At 43.4% G+C, this 16,248-nt stretch overlaps 3 protein-coding genes and 1 pseudogene across 3 annotated transcripts in view; all 4 read right to left on the bottom strand.

Annotated features, from left to right (window-relative positions):
- The window catches only part of LOC125907213 (probable serine/threonine-protein kinase clkA), a 4,689-nt pseudogene extending 1,759 nt beyond the window's left edge, over nucleotides 1-2,930 (bottom strand).
- LOC120958435 (alpha-tocopherol transfer protein-like) overlaps nucleotides 1-3,727 on the bottom strand; it is an 8,864-nt gene extending 5,137 nt beyond the window's left edge. Inside the window, exon 1 of the mRNA XM_040381258.2 lies at nucleotides 2,960-3,727. The gene's annotated coding sequence lies outside the window, so the exon portion shown is untranslated. The remainder of the gene's footprint in view (nucleotides 1-2,959) is intronic.
- Nucleotides 3,728-3,839: 112 nt separating this feature from the next.
- On the bottom strand, nucleotides 3,840-4,942 carry LOC120958438 (uncharacterized). The gene is made up of 3 exons (XM_040381261.2): nucleotides 4,830-4,942; nucleotides 4,260-4,757; nucleotides 3,840-4,194 (listed from the first exon to the last, which is right to left on the bottom strand). The coding sequence occupies exons 1-3, from the start codon at nucleotides 4,872-4,874 to the stop codon at nucleotides 3,994-3,996; spliced, it is 744 nt and encodes a 247-aa protein (XP_040237195.2). The 5' UTR covers nucleotides 4,875-4,942; the 3' UTR covers nucleotides 3,840-3,993.
- LOC120958436 (alpha-tocopherol transfer protein-like) lies at nucleotides 4,830-14,001 on the bottom strand. Its single transcript, XM_049608765.1, has 3 exons — nucleotides 10,084-14,001; nucleotides 6,079-6,194; nucleotides 4,830-6,000 (listed from the first exon to the last, which is right to left on the bottom strand). Exons 1-3 carry the CDS (start codon nucleotides 10,235-10,237, stop codon nucleotides 5,269-5,271), a joined length of 1,002 nt encoding a protein of 333 aa, XP_049464722.1. The 5' UTR covers nucleotides 10,238-14,001; the 3' UTR covers nucleotides 4,830-5,268.
- Between the last annotated feature and the right edge of the window lie 2,247 nt (nucleotides 14,002-16,248).

The following is a 16,248-nucleotide window of genomic DNA, read 5'->3' as shown; positions in this document are numbered from 1 at the left end:
TCTCTCTCTCTCTCTCTCGTTTGATTTGAATTCATACAACAGCATGATGTACGACGCCGTTTAAGTGATTCATAAATTCACGGCCGACCATTGACGGGGCCGACCAAAGCAAAGAAAAAAAAATTCTTCCAAACGACCGCTTTTTGCACACACACCGCGTGTGAACGAACTCATCTGCAAAGGGAGGTTTGAGATGGAGGTTGAGGTATGAGAAGGAGAGCAAAAGATGCCGCCGAACCTGAGGCAAACAACGGCTAGGCTGCTTGGTGGACCGTACGGACCAACCTTTCAGCCGTATCAAGAGCACCTTTGAGAATCGGCCCAAAGACGATAGAGCAGCTTATTTTTAGCAGAAACAACTACGCCCGATTCTTTCGCCACCTGAACACGCCGCACGTTGTTTCTGCTTCTCACCATAAGCCTCGTCCCTTCAGAGATTGCGAAACGAACCATAGCGAAACGAATCGACTAGAAAGGAATGGGAATCCACTAGACAATGCATTTCAAGTGCATCTTGCAGAGTGTTGAAACAAGTGTCCCTGCTCATATAAATGCGCATATGTCTTGCTGCTTCAGGTAGGGAATCTACCATCACACAAGCTTCACACTTTATGATGGCGCTAACAGCATCTGACACGGTATGAAAAGCATACGGCCGAAGCGTTCGAAAGGGACGCCAAACGAGATTTTAATCTGTTGGCATACCGATTAGTACGGTATGTTGTTTAAATATTATATTCTTTTCGCTTCATTCGCTTCTTGAACGTTCGCCCCGAAAAGCGTGACAAATGCTTGTTAAAATTAGACCATCATAGCGTAATGCTGTTCGTGCAGAGTGTGCGTGTACACACATTTTTTCTCAGAATCGATAGGTAGGTGTCACCGTCACGGCACACAATTAGTGTAACTCATCGTGCGGTATTGTTTATTGAGTCTTGAAGTGGTTATGTCTTGGCATTTGGTGGTGTAAGGTTGAGTTGTGTTTCAATAGACATCGGAGTGCGCTGCCGTTCGTTAACAATAAGGAGTTGAAATTGGATGTTGCATTTACTTCCACAGGTTCAGAACATGGGAGTGCCTCAGTATATCATCAAAATGTTTTTTTTTTTTGCATATAGTTTAAAATACACAAAGCTTTAACATTATTTAAAGAACAAGCGATATTTTAATAGTAATTAACGATTACAATTTCAGCTGATTCAAAATTTAGTGAATAAATAGAATATATAATAGTAAAGCAAAATAGTTTTGATTTTATTGCCTTTTTTGACAATTAGTTTTTGGCTTTTCCTTGGCTGTTTATGGGATGGCTACACTTTCAACTCTTCTAAAAAAATGTTAAATATTTTTGCTATTCTTAACGGCATTTTAGAAGGAAAAGTAGTAAGTAGCTTGACCTTTTTTAGTCTTTTTTTAAGTTAATTTGTTTGTTTCGCGACACAATGAACAGTTTAACTATTTTATGTTATTAATTATCTAGATTTAAGCATTAAACAATCAAGACTTTAACAATAAATTTATTTCGATTGAGTCTTCTTTTAATTTTTACTTTCAATAGAATCGAAAAAAGAAAGTCAAAGTAAATCTAATGAAGCATACCAAAACACGTTTTGCATACATTTAGGCGCTGTTTTCTCTGAATCAGTAAAATGATTGAATTTCACTCCTAATAATCTAAAATTAGTTTGATGGAGCAAGATTTTTTAATTAAAAGAGTGCTTAAACCACTCACATGTTTGATTTCATTTTGATCCATAATGTACTTCCTATAGGCGTCCATTTGCACAATCTCATCCATCCGCCCAGCCAACCACTAATTGATAATCGTGTACACCACAGTGATCCTCTCTTCGAAACGGAACAACTGCACCGAAACATCCCAAATGATTGTATCAACCCGGTCATCAACAAACCAGTCAATCAGCTGCCATCGAGAACGGGCATCCCAAAACGCTCTGCCGTATCGAACGGACGAGAAGGACCCGGTTCCTATTTCAACACATCAACAGCATTGCACGCAGTCTTGATGGCTGTTTTGCAATGCAAATCATCGTCTTCTCCAGATCCTGGTCACTCGGTCCATCGAAACCCCGGTATCCCCGGTGTTCCTGTTGCTCCCGGGAAAGCTCCCTTCCCCCCAGCCCCCTCTATGGTAATTGCAGCTGGTCACGCGAACGTTTCACAAAATTACCCAATTTTCAATCGTTTCTGTGTTTGCCCTAATACCAGGCAGCAAACCCTTACAAAAGGCCAACTGCATGTCACGCCAAAGACAATGTGGCGCCAAAAAGTGCTCGGTTCATGTTAAGGACACTACCACCGTGTTGAAAAGCCGTTCGGTCGTTCGGATCCACAGTGCTGTGCTTGCGTTCGGTTTGCGTCATCACATTCCCACTCTACGCGGACCGGGATGTTGCTGTACGCGGTCTCCTTGCATGCGTATCCCTGTGATGTGTGAGGAGCAAGGAGAATGTGTGTGTGTGTGTGTGTGTGTGTGTGTTTGGGGGGAGATTCGGGGTTCCGCGTGTAGGACGAGAGCGTGATCTCAAAGCGCACACTCCATGGAGTATCGATACAACACGCTAGGCGGACGGGGCGGTACACAGGGTGATTGTGTGAGAGACGTTAATGTGTTTTGTCGCCGCTGCTCTGCCGATACGCAATGCATACGAAATTGAGCAATCGAAGCAGAGTTTGTGGGAATATTACTACATTAAATGTAATGTTACACCGTTATATGAAAAATAGTGTAATCTTCTTAAAAACACATTTAAAAGGAATCAAGAGAAGGCATGTCCCAACCGGCGTGAAAATCCGACACATCTTGCATGTAATGGCGCTTGTCTTGCTCGATTTTTTTATTTCTTCTATCCTTCTCTGTCGATTCTCGTATAAAAAAGCAACCTCACTGTTGTTGACACCTTACCCATTCCCGTACCTGACCGTACCCTTCACTTACCAGCAAGCTGCCGCGGGGATGTGTAGAACCGTGGCTTGAAGAATGGCAAATTAATTAAAATATCACATCCAATTACACACAGACACAGCGGCCGCAGCGAAGAGCGTTCGGGGACGTTTGCTTCGTGTTGGTTGCGAAATTTTGAATGCACTTTTACACGGGCTTCGTACACGTTTGCAGTGCAGAATGTGTTGTAATGACACTACACTGAAGGAAAAACGGACGGGGGAAGAGATTCGTTTCCACTTTTTTGCCTATTAGAACGCACGAAATAGAGCGTGCCGAGTGCCGAGCAAATACACATTCGTTTCTTTAGAACCACTGGCTGTTTAGATGCTCGTAAGTGAATACAGCTTTTCCACAAACCGGGATGACACAAACGACATGGCCGAAACTTGACAATTTGCAGCAAAAAACCTCGAATTCTACAAACACATTCCACTACACTTATGAGCAATGTGCAAGGATTTTCCTATCACACCGCTTTTTCCTTTCCTTCACAACCACAAACACACACACACCTGCACGGACAACGTTCCGAGGGGTGTTGCTTCACGCTTTTCCACGCGATACTATCCCGTGCGGTTTCTCAATACGAACTGACGCGCGCGCCGAAACTCCGGAGCGTTTGGTCGAGAGCGCATTCAACAAAACAGGGCGGGACCTTTCGATCCACACGTACAAGCTCTCTCTCTCTCTCTCTCTGGTTCTCTTTTCATTTCAAAGAGATTCTCATTTTCGTCTCACGAAAAGAAAATTAGCTCACGGCGTGGAAAACAGATGTTTTCCCCATCCCTCACACCAAAATCCCGGTTCCCGATTGTTGCCGCAGCGGCAGCTGTCACCAATACGAGAGAGTAATAGGCGCCCTTGACATATGTCTTCTTCTACCTTTGTACTCTTGTAAATCGTACTGTATATGTATGTATTGCATGGCACACTACGACAAATGTTTCACTGATCAACTTTGGCTCGGGCTTAATCGTACTTAGAGAAGGAACGCTTATACGGTACTGCTGCAACGTGCAAAGGCCTCAGTTGCCGCTCTGACTCGCATCCAAGCAGCCGACGACCTGGGCCAACATGTCGTTAAACTCGCCCACCGCACCCTGTACCGCCACCGCCAGACACTGCTCGGTGTCTTTCGCCAGCGCGGACACTTCGCGGGACGTGTGGCCGATGAGTCCGGCCGCATCCTTCACGATGCCCTCCACAATGCTTACCGCGACGGGGGCCTATTGGTGATGGAGAAGATCTATTAGAATCTCGAAAAACACATCCCACACTCAAAAATACTCACATTCTGCAGCGCACAGTTAATCTGATCCCCGATCCAGGAGTTGTCCTGCAGACACTTCTGCCCAATCGCCACAATTTGCTTCACCTTTTCCGCACCATCTTGAATGTGTTGCTCAATGTTTGCCTGTATCTTACGCACACGGTCCAACGTTTGCTTGCCACACTGTCCCGCCTTACCACGGGCACCTTGCACAATGTCCCTAATGTTCTGCGGGACCGACTCGAAGCACGGCGACACGCTGGAGCTAAGCTCGTTCAGTGCACCATCGTAACGTTCGATTTCCTTCAGCACCTTCTCGTTGTACAGCTGCTCCAGATCCTGGATGGCATCTTCGACCGAGGCGATCTGTTTGCCGGCGTTCTGCTCCAGCGAGGTGAGGCTTGCGAGTGCCTCCTTTGCAATGCCGTCGAGCAGATGGGTGAACTCGGCGAAGAATAGGGCTCGTGTTTCCGCGGAAGGGACTTTTTTCGCTGGCACTGCTACCGGGCCAGCTTGGAGCTTATGAGATGGGATGGGAAGGCACTTCTATGTAGATACAAATCTTGATATTCGTAGTTCGCTGGGACTTACCTGCCCAAGGCAAAGCGCTAGCACTCCTATCAGAAGTAGTTTCATCGTTTTGATGTACGCAAAAACCTACCAAGTGTGCAAGCCATTTCGCTTTTATAATAAGCTTTATTTACTTTTAAAACCCACTTCAACATGTCATCGCACTACTTGAGAAGTTGTGGTCTAGGTATGGTATCTTTGTTCGATATGACGAAGTCTTTTTTATCAGCTCGCTATCTTGACCGTGCAAAACAGCCTGCGTGAAGGGGAATTTCTCATCCGCAGACTCATTACCGGAGCGTGTGTTTTGATAAGCGGTGACATGACTTCCATTAAAATTACTTCCAATTTTCCCATGGGCACTTTATTTGCTATCTGTTTGTTTTTTTTTTTTGTAAAAGAATAAAGGCTCTACATCTAACAACCTTATCACTAATTGCTACGGTATATCACTTAGATTTTACTCCTCGACAGTGCACCCCGCCAGTGACTTTTTCTTTTCCGTCTCTCTGTGCTTTCCCTTCGCTTTACCTCCCTTGCCCTTGGAGACAATCGGTGCCGTAGCAGCAGTCGCGGTAGGAGCGGACCCATCCCGTACACCGTACGTCAGTAATCGATCGAAATCGTTCGCACGATCCAGCACCTGGCCGTGGATGGTTTGAAAGTCGAACGTTTTCCCCGCGGTGCCCCCATACTCGGCCGGCAGTATGTCCGCCGGAATGTACTCGTGCAGTGACGCCCAGTTGGAGTAGTGGAAGCGTACCTGGTCCTTAATCTTCTTGCTCAGCATCGGGTACAGGATGGCGATCGCTGCATTCATAAACACCGAAGAGTTGACCACGTGAAATTCGATGTTCTTCAGCGGCAACAAATCCGTCTTAGCCGACCCGATGCGTATGTTTTGTGGCGTTAGAAACCGAAAGCTCTTCAGCGAGTAGCCGCTCATATCGATCAGGCACGTGACGCCGCTCTCGAGCGTCTCGAGCTCGTTCAGCATCAGCTCGAACCAGATATCGTCCAGATTGGCCAGATCGGTCACGGCCATGCTGGAGAAGTCGATCGCCCCGAGGCGGGTGATAAAGACGCGCCGGCCTCGCCGGTCGCGCCGGTCCAGCGCGAACTTTACATTTCGATTCAGCAGCTCGCTGTAGGTGGCGATCGGTTTGTGGAAGAACCATTCCGGATTCGCTTCCTGGTTTTTTTTTTAAATAGAAGCAGGGGGCGTTAGTGAGTCATAAGGCACATCCGAGCAACTGTAGCTGTAACTCACCTTCAGCTTGATCAGTTTCACGATGCGCCCAAACGCTTCCTGTACGTCCCAGTCGCAGCAGTACAGAAATCGGCAGAGAAACAGTTCGTCGCTTCTACGCTCGCAGTCATCGTAGTCTAGGAAGGAAAGAATCGAACGAAAGAGAGCAAAAAGAAACACGTTAAAACGAGTCTGATTAGCAGCGGTTATAAGAGCGGTTTTAGAGCAGATAAAACCGGTTGGATAAAGAAGCTTAGTTGCGTGTTTTGTGGTGCGTTCGTTTTCTGCTGTACGTGCGGTTCGATGAACAGCGTGTGGTGATCGATGGAGCAGCTTAAGCACACCGTACACGAGAGATATTTGAAGCCATTTGTATCGAGAGTTTCTCTTTCGTTTGAACACCTTTTGACGGTTTCTAGTAGTGTAATCGAAGGAGGCTTTTCATTTTTTTTTTTCAAATTATACGTTACACTAAATGTAAAACTCAAAGGTATTGATAAAGAACACTTAATATTTTCTCAGTTTTGGGCTTTTTACTATCGTAATTTTTTTGAATAAAATAATTTATAATAATAAAATAATAATAATAATAATAATAATAATAATAATAATAATAATAATAATAAAAATAAAAATAATAATAATAATAATAATAATAATAATTATTATTATTATAATAATAATAATAAAAATAATAATAATAATAATAATAATAATAATAATAAAATAATATTTTAATAATGCAACAGCCCTTGCTTGATTATTCTTATATTACTTTCTTTTTTAGGGCAAGATAGTAAAGCGTTTTTCGCTGTTGAAATTTATACTGTTTTAAGTAAATTATAAAGTATTATTTTACCAGCAAAAGTAATTCATTACTTTTTAGAGCATTTTGTTTCGAAGATTATGAAACTGAAAACATTGTGCACGTTTTTATCCATTTCATATGGATTATTATGTTTATTATAATGTTTTTTCACTGTTACATTTAAATGTAATACCATTATAGAATTTGTTATTTAAGTTTGAAGTTTTAGACAAACACCTTTTAAAAAGAGAAAATGAAACGCTGCTAAAAAGAAGCAAAACACAAAGCATAGAACAGCATGGAAGGAATTTATGGAAATAAGTTCTATCTAGCGCTTAAACCGGTGGAAAGTAAAAGCAACCAACCAAACAAGTTTTTCAATGCCATCGCATTACAAATTCACGATAGCGAAATCATTAGCTGAAGCTAAGTGTGTGTGTGCCTGGATGCATTCTCACTCAAAAGCAAATACGAATCCGTATACGTAGTATCGTCGTTTACACCCCATCTGACTAATCGTCAAAGCTACTAGTTCCTCGTTGGTGTTAAGTGGGCTCTCGTACCCCCACAGTTGTATATCCACTTGTGAACGACGCTCTCCCGCGCACATAAATAAACCACCACTCGTGAACGATCCACTGAGTGCGTCCATGACAGTGACCGCGGGCGAGCGAACGAGCGACAGCAAACGAAACATACCTGCCATGCTTCCATAGCACGCAAGAAGGTCGCAGTTGGAGGTGGGTTTTTTTGCTTGCTTTTCTTCGTCTGCAGTTTAATCGGTATTGCAGCCAAAACGGGACGGAACGGCACATGAGGCCTTATTGAGAGACGCGGCCTCACATGCCGTGCTCGTGCTTACGATTGACTTATTAACTAATAGTTTGCAACCGATTGGCAGATGATCACGTTGGTGCTAACTGGGCTGATTGAATGGCGTCCGGTGGCCATCGTTTAATGGAACGCTGGTAATAGGTAGCTCGTTTACGAAAGCCTGTTGTTTATTGCAATAAAAAAAAAAGATTGGTGAGTGAATTAACTTCCTCACATTCGAGCCCATTCATTATTAGCGATCTTACATCATTAGGCGTTTGGTCCGTTGACAATGTCTGGCTCCAAACAATCTTAGACACACAGCCACACACAAAAAATGAAATTTGAAAAAGGTACATACAGCTTTCACTGGCAGAGAAATGCATTCGATACAGCTTAATTGCAGCGCGCACTTTCGCTTTCGTGTCTTGCCAACCGGCGAAACAAAAGGGTAGTCGCTGCAAGCTTTTTCTCTATTGCAGGTGCAATCAAAAGTGCATTCAGTGCAGCATAATTGTGACGAGCCCGTGACCGTGTACTTCCGTGCAATTGCATTGTTTGATGATCTTTGCTGCGATGCTGCTTGCAACACCATTTACAGGGGTTGCCGTTGTTTTACAACAGTTTATCAATTATTTGAATTATTGTTTTTACTTTTTATCTTTTTTTTTTTCATACGATTCATAGACTGTTGAATAAAAATAAATTGAATCCTTTTAACGATTTTTTGCATTATTCAAAATTGTATTTAGGTTAAATGTACCAATAGTGGTGCAATTTGTAGTGGTACCGATGTGTTTTAATGGATTTAAAGTGTAAGAAAGGACATTTTCTGAATATTTTAACACATAGCAATTGTAATATGTTTTATCTTCGCAATCACAACCATTTTTACCATGAAATACATCAAATTTTCAAAAAAATACAATTTTTTGTGACTGCTTCGTTGTACCTATAGTGGTGGTATGGTTCCTATAGTCGTCTTATTGTGTTCCTATAGTGGTGGTAAACAAAGATGCATCAAAAACGGTGTATAATATCAATGAAACTTAGTTTAGAAGCTGTTTTCGTATGAATAGCAAAGATTACTGCCATAATATTGGTTTCTTCCGTAATTTGATCGTAAAAAAATGTATAAATTTGATCGATGAAACTATTGACTAAAGTACTGCATCACACCTGTCGTCAACCTACACCCGGAAGAGTGTGCTTGATTTGAAGTCAATTTTTCATTCAGCCATATAAGCGAATTTTGGCCTGTTTTTGGTAAATTTCCTTCATAAAACTCATTTCTGTTGCTTATTTTAGTGAAAACAGTACATGTCAAAAATATCCTCGAATAAACAGAAAACGACCTGTTTTTATTGATTTTATAACTATAACCACTATAGGAACATGCCTGTTTTGTGTACCTATAATGGCACTATGGTGAAAAACACTTAAAAATGCATAAATATGGTTAAAAGGCAAATAATTTTAGTAGAACAATAACATTTCATAACAGTTATTTTGAAAAACTAGTAATTGCGTGGTTATATGGTCATTTAGAACGTTAACAGAAATATGAGTTTCGTTATGAAATCCTAAGGATTTTGGAAAAATGTTGACACATTTCACAAAATAATGGATTTTTCGGTCGCTAAGTAACGGAATGGCCCCATTTAACTTTTAAACCCTTTGTAAAAGGCTAAAGAACATTTCACACTAACGTAAATAACGTAATTACTTGTAATTTGCCGTATGAACCGCTTTTTAGTGCAATACCACCACTATTGGTACTACCACCACTATAGGTGACAAATTCAAATCTGTTTGCAAAACACTCCAAAATCCTTGGAAACTCTGTATCTTTTTACAAACAAATGCTTCTTAAGATTACTCTGAAACTTACGCAAACCTACTTAAAAGTCACTCAAAGAGTGTAAAAGAATGGAAAATTTTCAATCGACCAGTCCAATGATCAATCTCCGCTTGCCCTCGGCCCGAAGTTTCTCATGCCGCGATCGTTCCGCCTTTCAGCTGGCCGCTCCATTTGTGATCGACATTAAATATGCAGCGGCGTTGATAAATATGCTGATGCGTTAGTTTTTGTGTGTGTGTTTGTAGATGAATGGCGGTTTCAGTGTCTGATTCCACTCTCTGCGCGCTTCGACCCCTTGATGGGTCGCCCATCTGCAGAGGTGCTTGATCGCGATCTTGCTGGACACTAATGAATAAAACCAGGCACGCATCGAACGGCCGAACGGTCTATCCCTAAACACTCCTCAAAAGAGCTTTTTCGTGTCTTGCCCTTCTTTTCTAACACACACGCACACACATACGCACGATCGCTTCAACCTTCAATGTCACCGCACCAGCCGAAGAGGTCGATTTCGTGCGCCCACCACCTACCAGCAGCCACTTACTTTGTATCAGCTTGCGCAGTTCGTTGATCTTCCTCACGCGTTCGGGCTGATCGGCGAAAAGGGTCACTGGGGCGTCACCGGCACTGGTGACATCTTCCGTCTGGTCCTTGCGTGCGTTTGGCGCACTTTTCGCTACCGCCTTTATTTCCGGCATGACGGTGAGCACACTGGTGAGTTCTGTAAACAAATCGAAGCGGAAGTAGGAGGGTTATTGTTGTTGTTATTGTAATGATTCAACATTCCAAACACGATCGCATTACGATGTTTTCGATATTGATAGCGTCCTGGTACGGGGGTTACGCTAATCTTACAAAATTCAACACACGTGGCGCTTGCGTGCCAGAATGGACAACAAAACGATAATTCTTGGGACGGCGATTGAACTGGTACCGTCATTAATATATAACTAGCCGAAGGTGATAAGCCGGTTGATGTGAAGGTTAATTACAAAACCAAGCGTTTGGAGCGCCCGGAACGGAAGCGTGGTGCGCCGTTAACAAGGTGCGTAGCAGGTTTGTTTGTTGTTCTGGCTGGCCCGTACTGGTTGGTGTGCTGGGTGATCGATGCTGCGACGAATTGACGTCAAAAAAAACCCCCCGAAAGAAACCCCGCTCTCGACAATGGGAAGAAGGTTGTTGTTCGCTTTTTTGGTAACCACGCAGCCGGAGATTGATGAGGTTTTTTTGGAGGGGAAAGGGAGCTTTAGTTCGGTGGAACGGTTGAAATTAGATCAAAGTTAAAATTGAAATGCTAAGAAGAAAACAGGCGTTCATTAACGACTGGCGGGGCATTATACAACGGGAAAGCAAAGGCCGACAGCCTCCTTTCGCTTTCTGAGTTCAAGCATAGCTTTAAGAATGAAAAAAGACCTCATATTGAGGTCATTCAAGAGGTATATTGTGGTACATTATTGTAGGAAGAATCAATGGTATTACAGGGTGTTTGAGGATTACATAGACATGTTCAGCGTGTTGTAGATTCGTTCAGGCATATAATAGAATATTTCAGCGAGATATAGAATTGTTCGGAAGTAGGCGTTGACATGTTCGGTTATACTGTAAAGATGTCACTTTCGAACCCCTTGGACTGCAGCTTGGATCATTCTCATCTGAAGGTAAACAAACGATTTTCGTAAAAATATGTTTGTTTTAACTAATTCATGTATTGAACAGCTTGAGGAATGATTATTAGCTACTTTTAAGACTTTCAAGAATGAAAAATTGAACCCTAAGGCACAGTGTGTAAACAAAACAAACGACAGCACTACAGAATCGCTGAACATGTCAACACCTACTTCCTAACAATTCTATATCTCGCTGAAAGAGTCTATTATATGTCTGAACGAAACTACAACTCGCTGAACATGTCTATATAATCATCGAAAACCCTGTATTGTAAAAGTGAGTTCTTTTATAGGCAAACGTTTAATTTCGTTCTAAAAATTTAACTAAGCGACGAATCCACAGAATGACCAACGAATCTAGTGCGTCTTTTTATATGGGTTTACAAAGGTTCTCAAAGCTATCGGGCACTTCCTTGACTCTTGACTCTTAAAGTTGACTATATTCTATGGGATTTAAATCCATGGCACTCTTGATGGACTACCTGATTGGTAAATCTTATTAGATTATTTTCCAAAAAGGGTGCTGTAGAGTCCAATTCCCATCGTATAAAGCTTATTTTTTTTCGTAAGAAAGAGACATTCTTGAGTCTCCCACAACTATGAGAATCTCTGAAAACCCCTTGTATTGCAACTAATTATACTATGCACTTAACACATTTGTCTTGCTATTAGGATGCGCTTCTATCAATACAACCATTTACCACTGTCTCTCCTATAAGCTTTGTTCTTTACAACATCTCTCACATCCATTTACATGTCGGCATGCACAATCAAGCAAACCAAATAATCGTACACATTGTAGCACGATTTATAAAGGGGTTATACTTTTCACGTTGCAGTGCTAATAAAACATCACACCCCGAAAGTGTCATTAAATAAACGCCTGTTGTCATTCTGTTCTGTTCGGTACAACAGTTGAACGGTGCTGTAAAGTTCAATGTGCTGCCGCGCTGTTTTGAAAACGAATTGCAAAACATTCAATTTACACCCTCACCGGGTGGGGGGAACAACACTAAATTCTTTTCTTTCATTGGCATTTTGTGCTGCTGCTGCACCCTATCTACAACCAACCAACGATGCAATAAAATAGTCTAAAAGCCACTTAATAATACGTTGCGACAAAGCTGCATTTATGGTGTGCCAGTCTTCTAATTTTTTGTTCATATATCGCGTAGACAAACGACATTTGCCCCAGCACAAAACAATCTGATTTTTGGTATGCTTTACGCACCAGCTGTCTGGTACAACCTTGCCCTACCAGCAAAGCGTCACACGGAGAGCAAGCTATTCGTGAATTAGTAATATTTATTCCCGCTCCACCCCCTTGCTGTTGTGGGGCGCTCCACTCGCCGAATGCGCAAATCGCCCAAATGGGTAGAAAATTGAAACGACAGCGAAAGTTGTACTAACACTGCATAGCAATGGAGCGGGCTTACTGCAAGGTCAGCAGGCACAAGCGGGTTGGGTTGGGAATGGGTTCGCCCGGCACTTGGCGCACACTAATTTGATTTACAATCTCTAGGCACTTTGCACATCAAATTGTCGACGACTGTGGTCGAATGGTGAGTAGTGAGCCACCACGTCCACGTCCTGCTTGGAAAGCATTAATTCGTGGCTTTTTTTACTAAGCATATAGAGCTGCTAGTTGGGAGGGAGTTTGTGATGGTTGAGAAAAAAAGGACCATAAAAAGAAGACACCACTTGAAGGGTAATTTAATTGGGTAAAATGAAGGAATGCGTTTGTGTTACACTCGGGTCAATCTATGCGTCTGAGGGGATTCAACCTTCAAGTACGACACAGTTTCAAGCGACATGTTTCAGCGTTCTCATACACCTCTACAAATGAAACACGATCTTTAATCCACGAGACATGATCGGTTGTTATTTGAGCCCGGTTTTGCAAATCATCTTCTTGTGAAACATATATACATACATACATACATACATACACAAAGGCAAGTCTTTAGGCCTTCACCACTGCTTTGAAATACGGAACTATTCATTAGCGAATAAAGGTCACAAGGTTTACAGCATACATTAACACAAACACTCGCTTTACCCCACCGCTACATAACCGTGCACACTCCAGCACAGTCGTGACCTGAACGCCATCCTAAAAGTCTATCCTCGTTGCATAATTTTCTACTCATTAACGGATGTGCCCGACCGCTTCACTTGGGACTCCCTTTACAATGGATTACCACCAACAACAAGCCTCCCCCCAAAAACAGCAACGGCACTTTTGTGTTTGAAACCGGCACCAAATATGCACTGCAACCAGCAGCGCACAGGATCACTTTTTACGGGATATCCCTTTTACGGTGGATTTCGTTTGTTTGTTGCTTTTGCTGGAAGTTTAGCAACTTTCGATTGACACACATCCGTCGACTTTCCAGTCCGACCCGCCTGTAAACGGTAAACACTGAAACCACTGAATATTTCCAAGGCCAACACACACAAAACAGTATTCGAATCCGATAAGCCACCGTTGCAGCGGGCAAAGGCGAGACGAGAGACTTCAATGCAACCGATAGCGATGAACCCTTTCGAGAAAATCGAATTCGATGCAACCCTAAACTCAAAGCACACACATACACACATACACTCACACTTACCGGTCTCTATAGTTTTCTAGCACACACACACGCACCGAACAAAAAACAACACTTTGATACCGTCGGCACTTGATACCGCACTCGTGGACGGACGCGTTTCGAATGTGAGCTGCCGCCACGCGTCCGGAAGGTTTTATTCCACGGTGCGGGAAGCGATCGCGCGCGCGCGCGCGCTCACCCGCTCGCAACCCGAGCGCTTGCTGACGCTTGCACCAGCAGCAGCACACTTTTGTGATCGGGTTTTTTTCCTTCTCTTGGGTTGATCGATTTTGGTGTTTTCGGCAAGTGTAGGGCGCTTGGAAAGGAAATGCTTTTCATTGCACTTTGTTACTCAATTTGGAGCTTCTAAATTCTGGGAACTGCGTGTGTGTGTGTATGTAGGAGAACGTTGTGTTTTTCGGTCACTGAATTGGTGCTGTTTTTTGACCGAGATGGCACTTTTTAGCTTCAATTTCTACCGTTGATGAGTTCAACGAACATTGGCAGACAGCAGGGGGGCAGTGGCTGTGTGGCTTTTGTTTCGACTGTGGCTCGTGACTCAACAAATCAGCACATTTTAATATAGAGCACGGTTGAGATTAATTCGCGAGTTGGAGAAGCAAGTGTTTTGCAAATCGTAAGAAAGAGAAGAAAAAAGAGTCAAATACATTTGAAGTGTGATATTTTATTGTGAAATTATTTCGAGTACTATTTATTGCAACTTAATTATGCATTCAAAACATTTCGTCCGAAAACGTTCGATGAAACGTTCCTACAATTACCCAACCCGCAAAAGCTCATTTTCGCCGGGATTTACGACCAAGCGAAAATAAAAATTATAACATTTGTATGGGGCGAACACACACACACACAAATTATGGTGGCTGATTATGGATGGGAAGATTATGGTTCTGTCTTCTGTTTCGCTCTCGCTCACAGACGATGGTGTCCCGTCGCATTCTCACCATTTTATAGGCGCAAAGCTGTGGTTGTTGCTGCTCTTTCTCGCACGTGAGGGAGTTTTCTTTCTCCTTGTTATTCCCATGTGTGGCATTGGCTGCGAACGATCATCATCCTCCTGATCCGTTAGTTAGTTAAAGGTAAATTGTTAGCAGCAATGGCTGTGGCACACTCAATGCTGCACAAATTCGTGCACTTTATGTGCCACACTGTACGGAAAACGTTTTGTGACTAGCACAACAACACAATTTAGCAACACAGCCCTGGCTTTAGTCCTGAATTAAAAAGAACCTAAAGCACATGTATGATGTTGTGTGTAGATTTGGTACATTTTACACGGACGGGCAACAATTAAATGCCGCATATTGTAAACCCTTTAAACTAAACGGCAGAATGCGATTTAAACGTCATTCTGCTGCTCTATTTGACATGCACACAGACTCATTGAACGCATGATGTGATTAAACCGTTTCCTACGAGGCCATACGCGTTCGATTCTCATCCGGACCATTCCTCAGGTATGAAGAACTGACTATCCGATAACGTGGTTTTAGTAAGGTAAAGAAGAAGCCGTTACAGCCCGGTCCACAGTATTGGTCGTTACTTCAAAGAAGAAGAAACTTTGTACGGGAGGATGTGGCTTGAATTGCTGCGCTAAGCCTCGGCTCGTAAGGGATGCAAGATCACCTGTACAACAAAGAGATCAGGAAGATGGCAGGGAGCTGTGGGGTCTTATCGGCCACGGACTGCAATCGATCACGTGGCTCCACGGAGCGCTGGTATGTGGTCAGCAAGTGCAGTATGTAGTTCGCCAGCCACCATCCCGTCCCGTGGGAGCAACGAGTTCGAGTCGGCTCAAATGATCCGGATCGTTTACGGATGGTTCCCACCCGGTAGGTCGACCCCCACCCAGTGGCGGATTAACAGGTGTAGAGGCCCTAAGCGGTCACACGAATGTGTCGAGCGAGTCGATTTTACTTTTGAGCGGGGGCCCCACACGGCCGCTTTATTTGCGTACTGGCAGTGGCGAATCTTACGGTAGGCGGACTAGTCGGTCGCCTGGGGCTCCGCCGGTTTAGGGGCTCCGTAGTTCGCTAGTCTATAGTATGCCTATGGACAGAGTACTAGCGACAAGGGCACCCGGAAGGATGGACGTTGGGGCCCCGAGGCTGGCTAATCATTTGCACAACTCCCTTCCCCCCCCCCCAGCAATTTTTTTCAGGTTTACTGTTAAATATCCCTACAGCAAGCAGTGCCGGAAACCACCCCCCCCCCCCCCCCCCCCCTAGAACACCATTTACAGGGGGCCTCAACTCGTCTAATCGCCTAGAGCCCCCAATACCCTTTATCAGCCACTGCGTACTGGTTAATCCGCCCTGCCCGTACCTTGTATACTAAACTATGCTAGCCTTATTAAACAGCAACACGAATCAAAAAGGAAAGAAAAGGGAAGGGAGTATGGAAATGGTGGGCAAACAAGAGCGGAAG

This window comes from Anopheles coluzzii, chromosome 3 (genome assembly GCF_943734685.1).
Source record: "Anopheles coluzzii chromosome 3, AcolN3, whole genome shotgun sequence".
NCBI classification, from domain to species: Eukaryota; Metazoa; Arthropoda; class Insecta; order Diptera; family Culicidae; genus Anopheles; species Anopheles coluzzii.
Note: the sequence above shows the minus strand (reverse complement) of the source record. Positions and strands in the feature narration are given on the sequence as shown.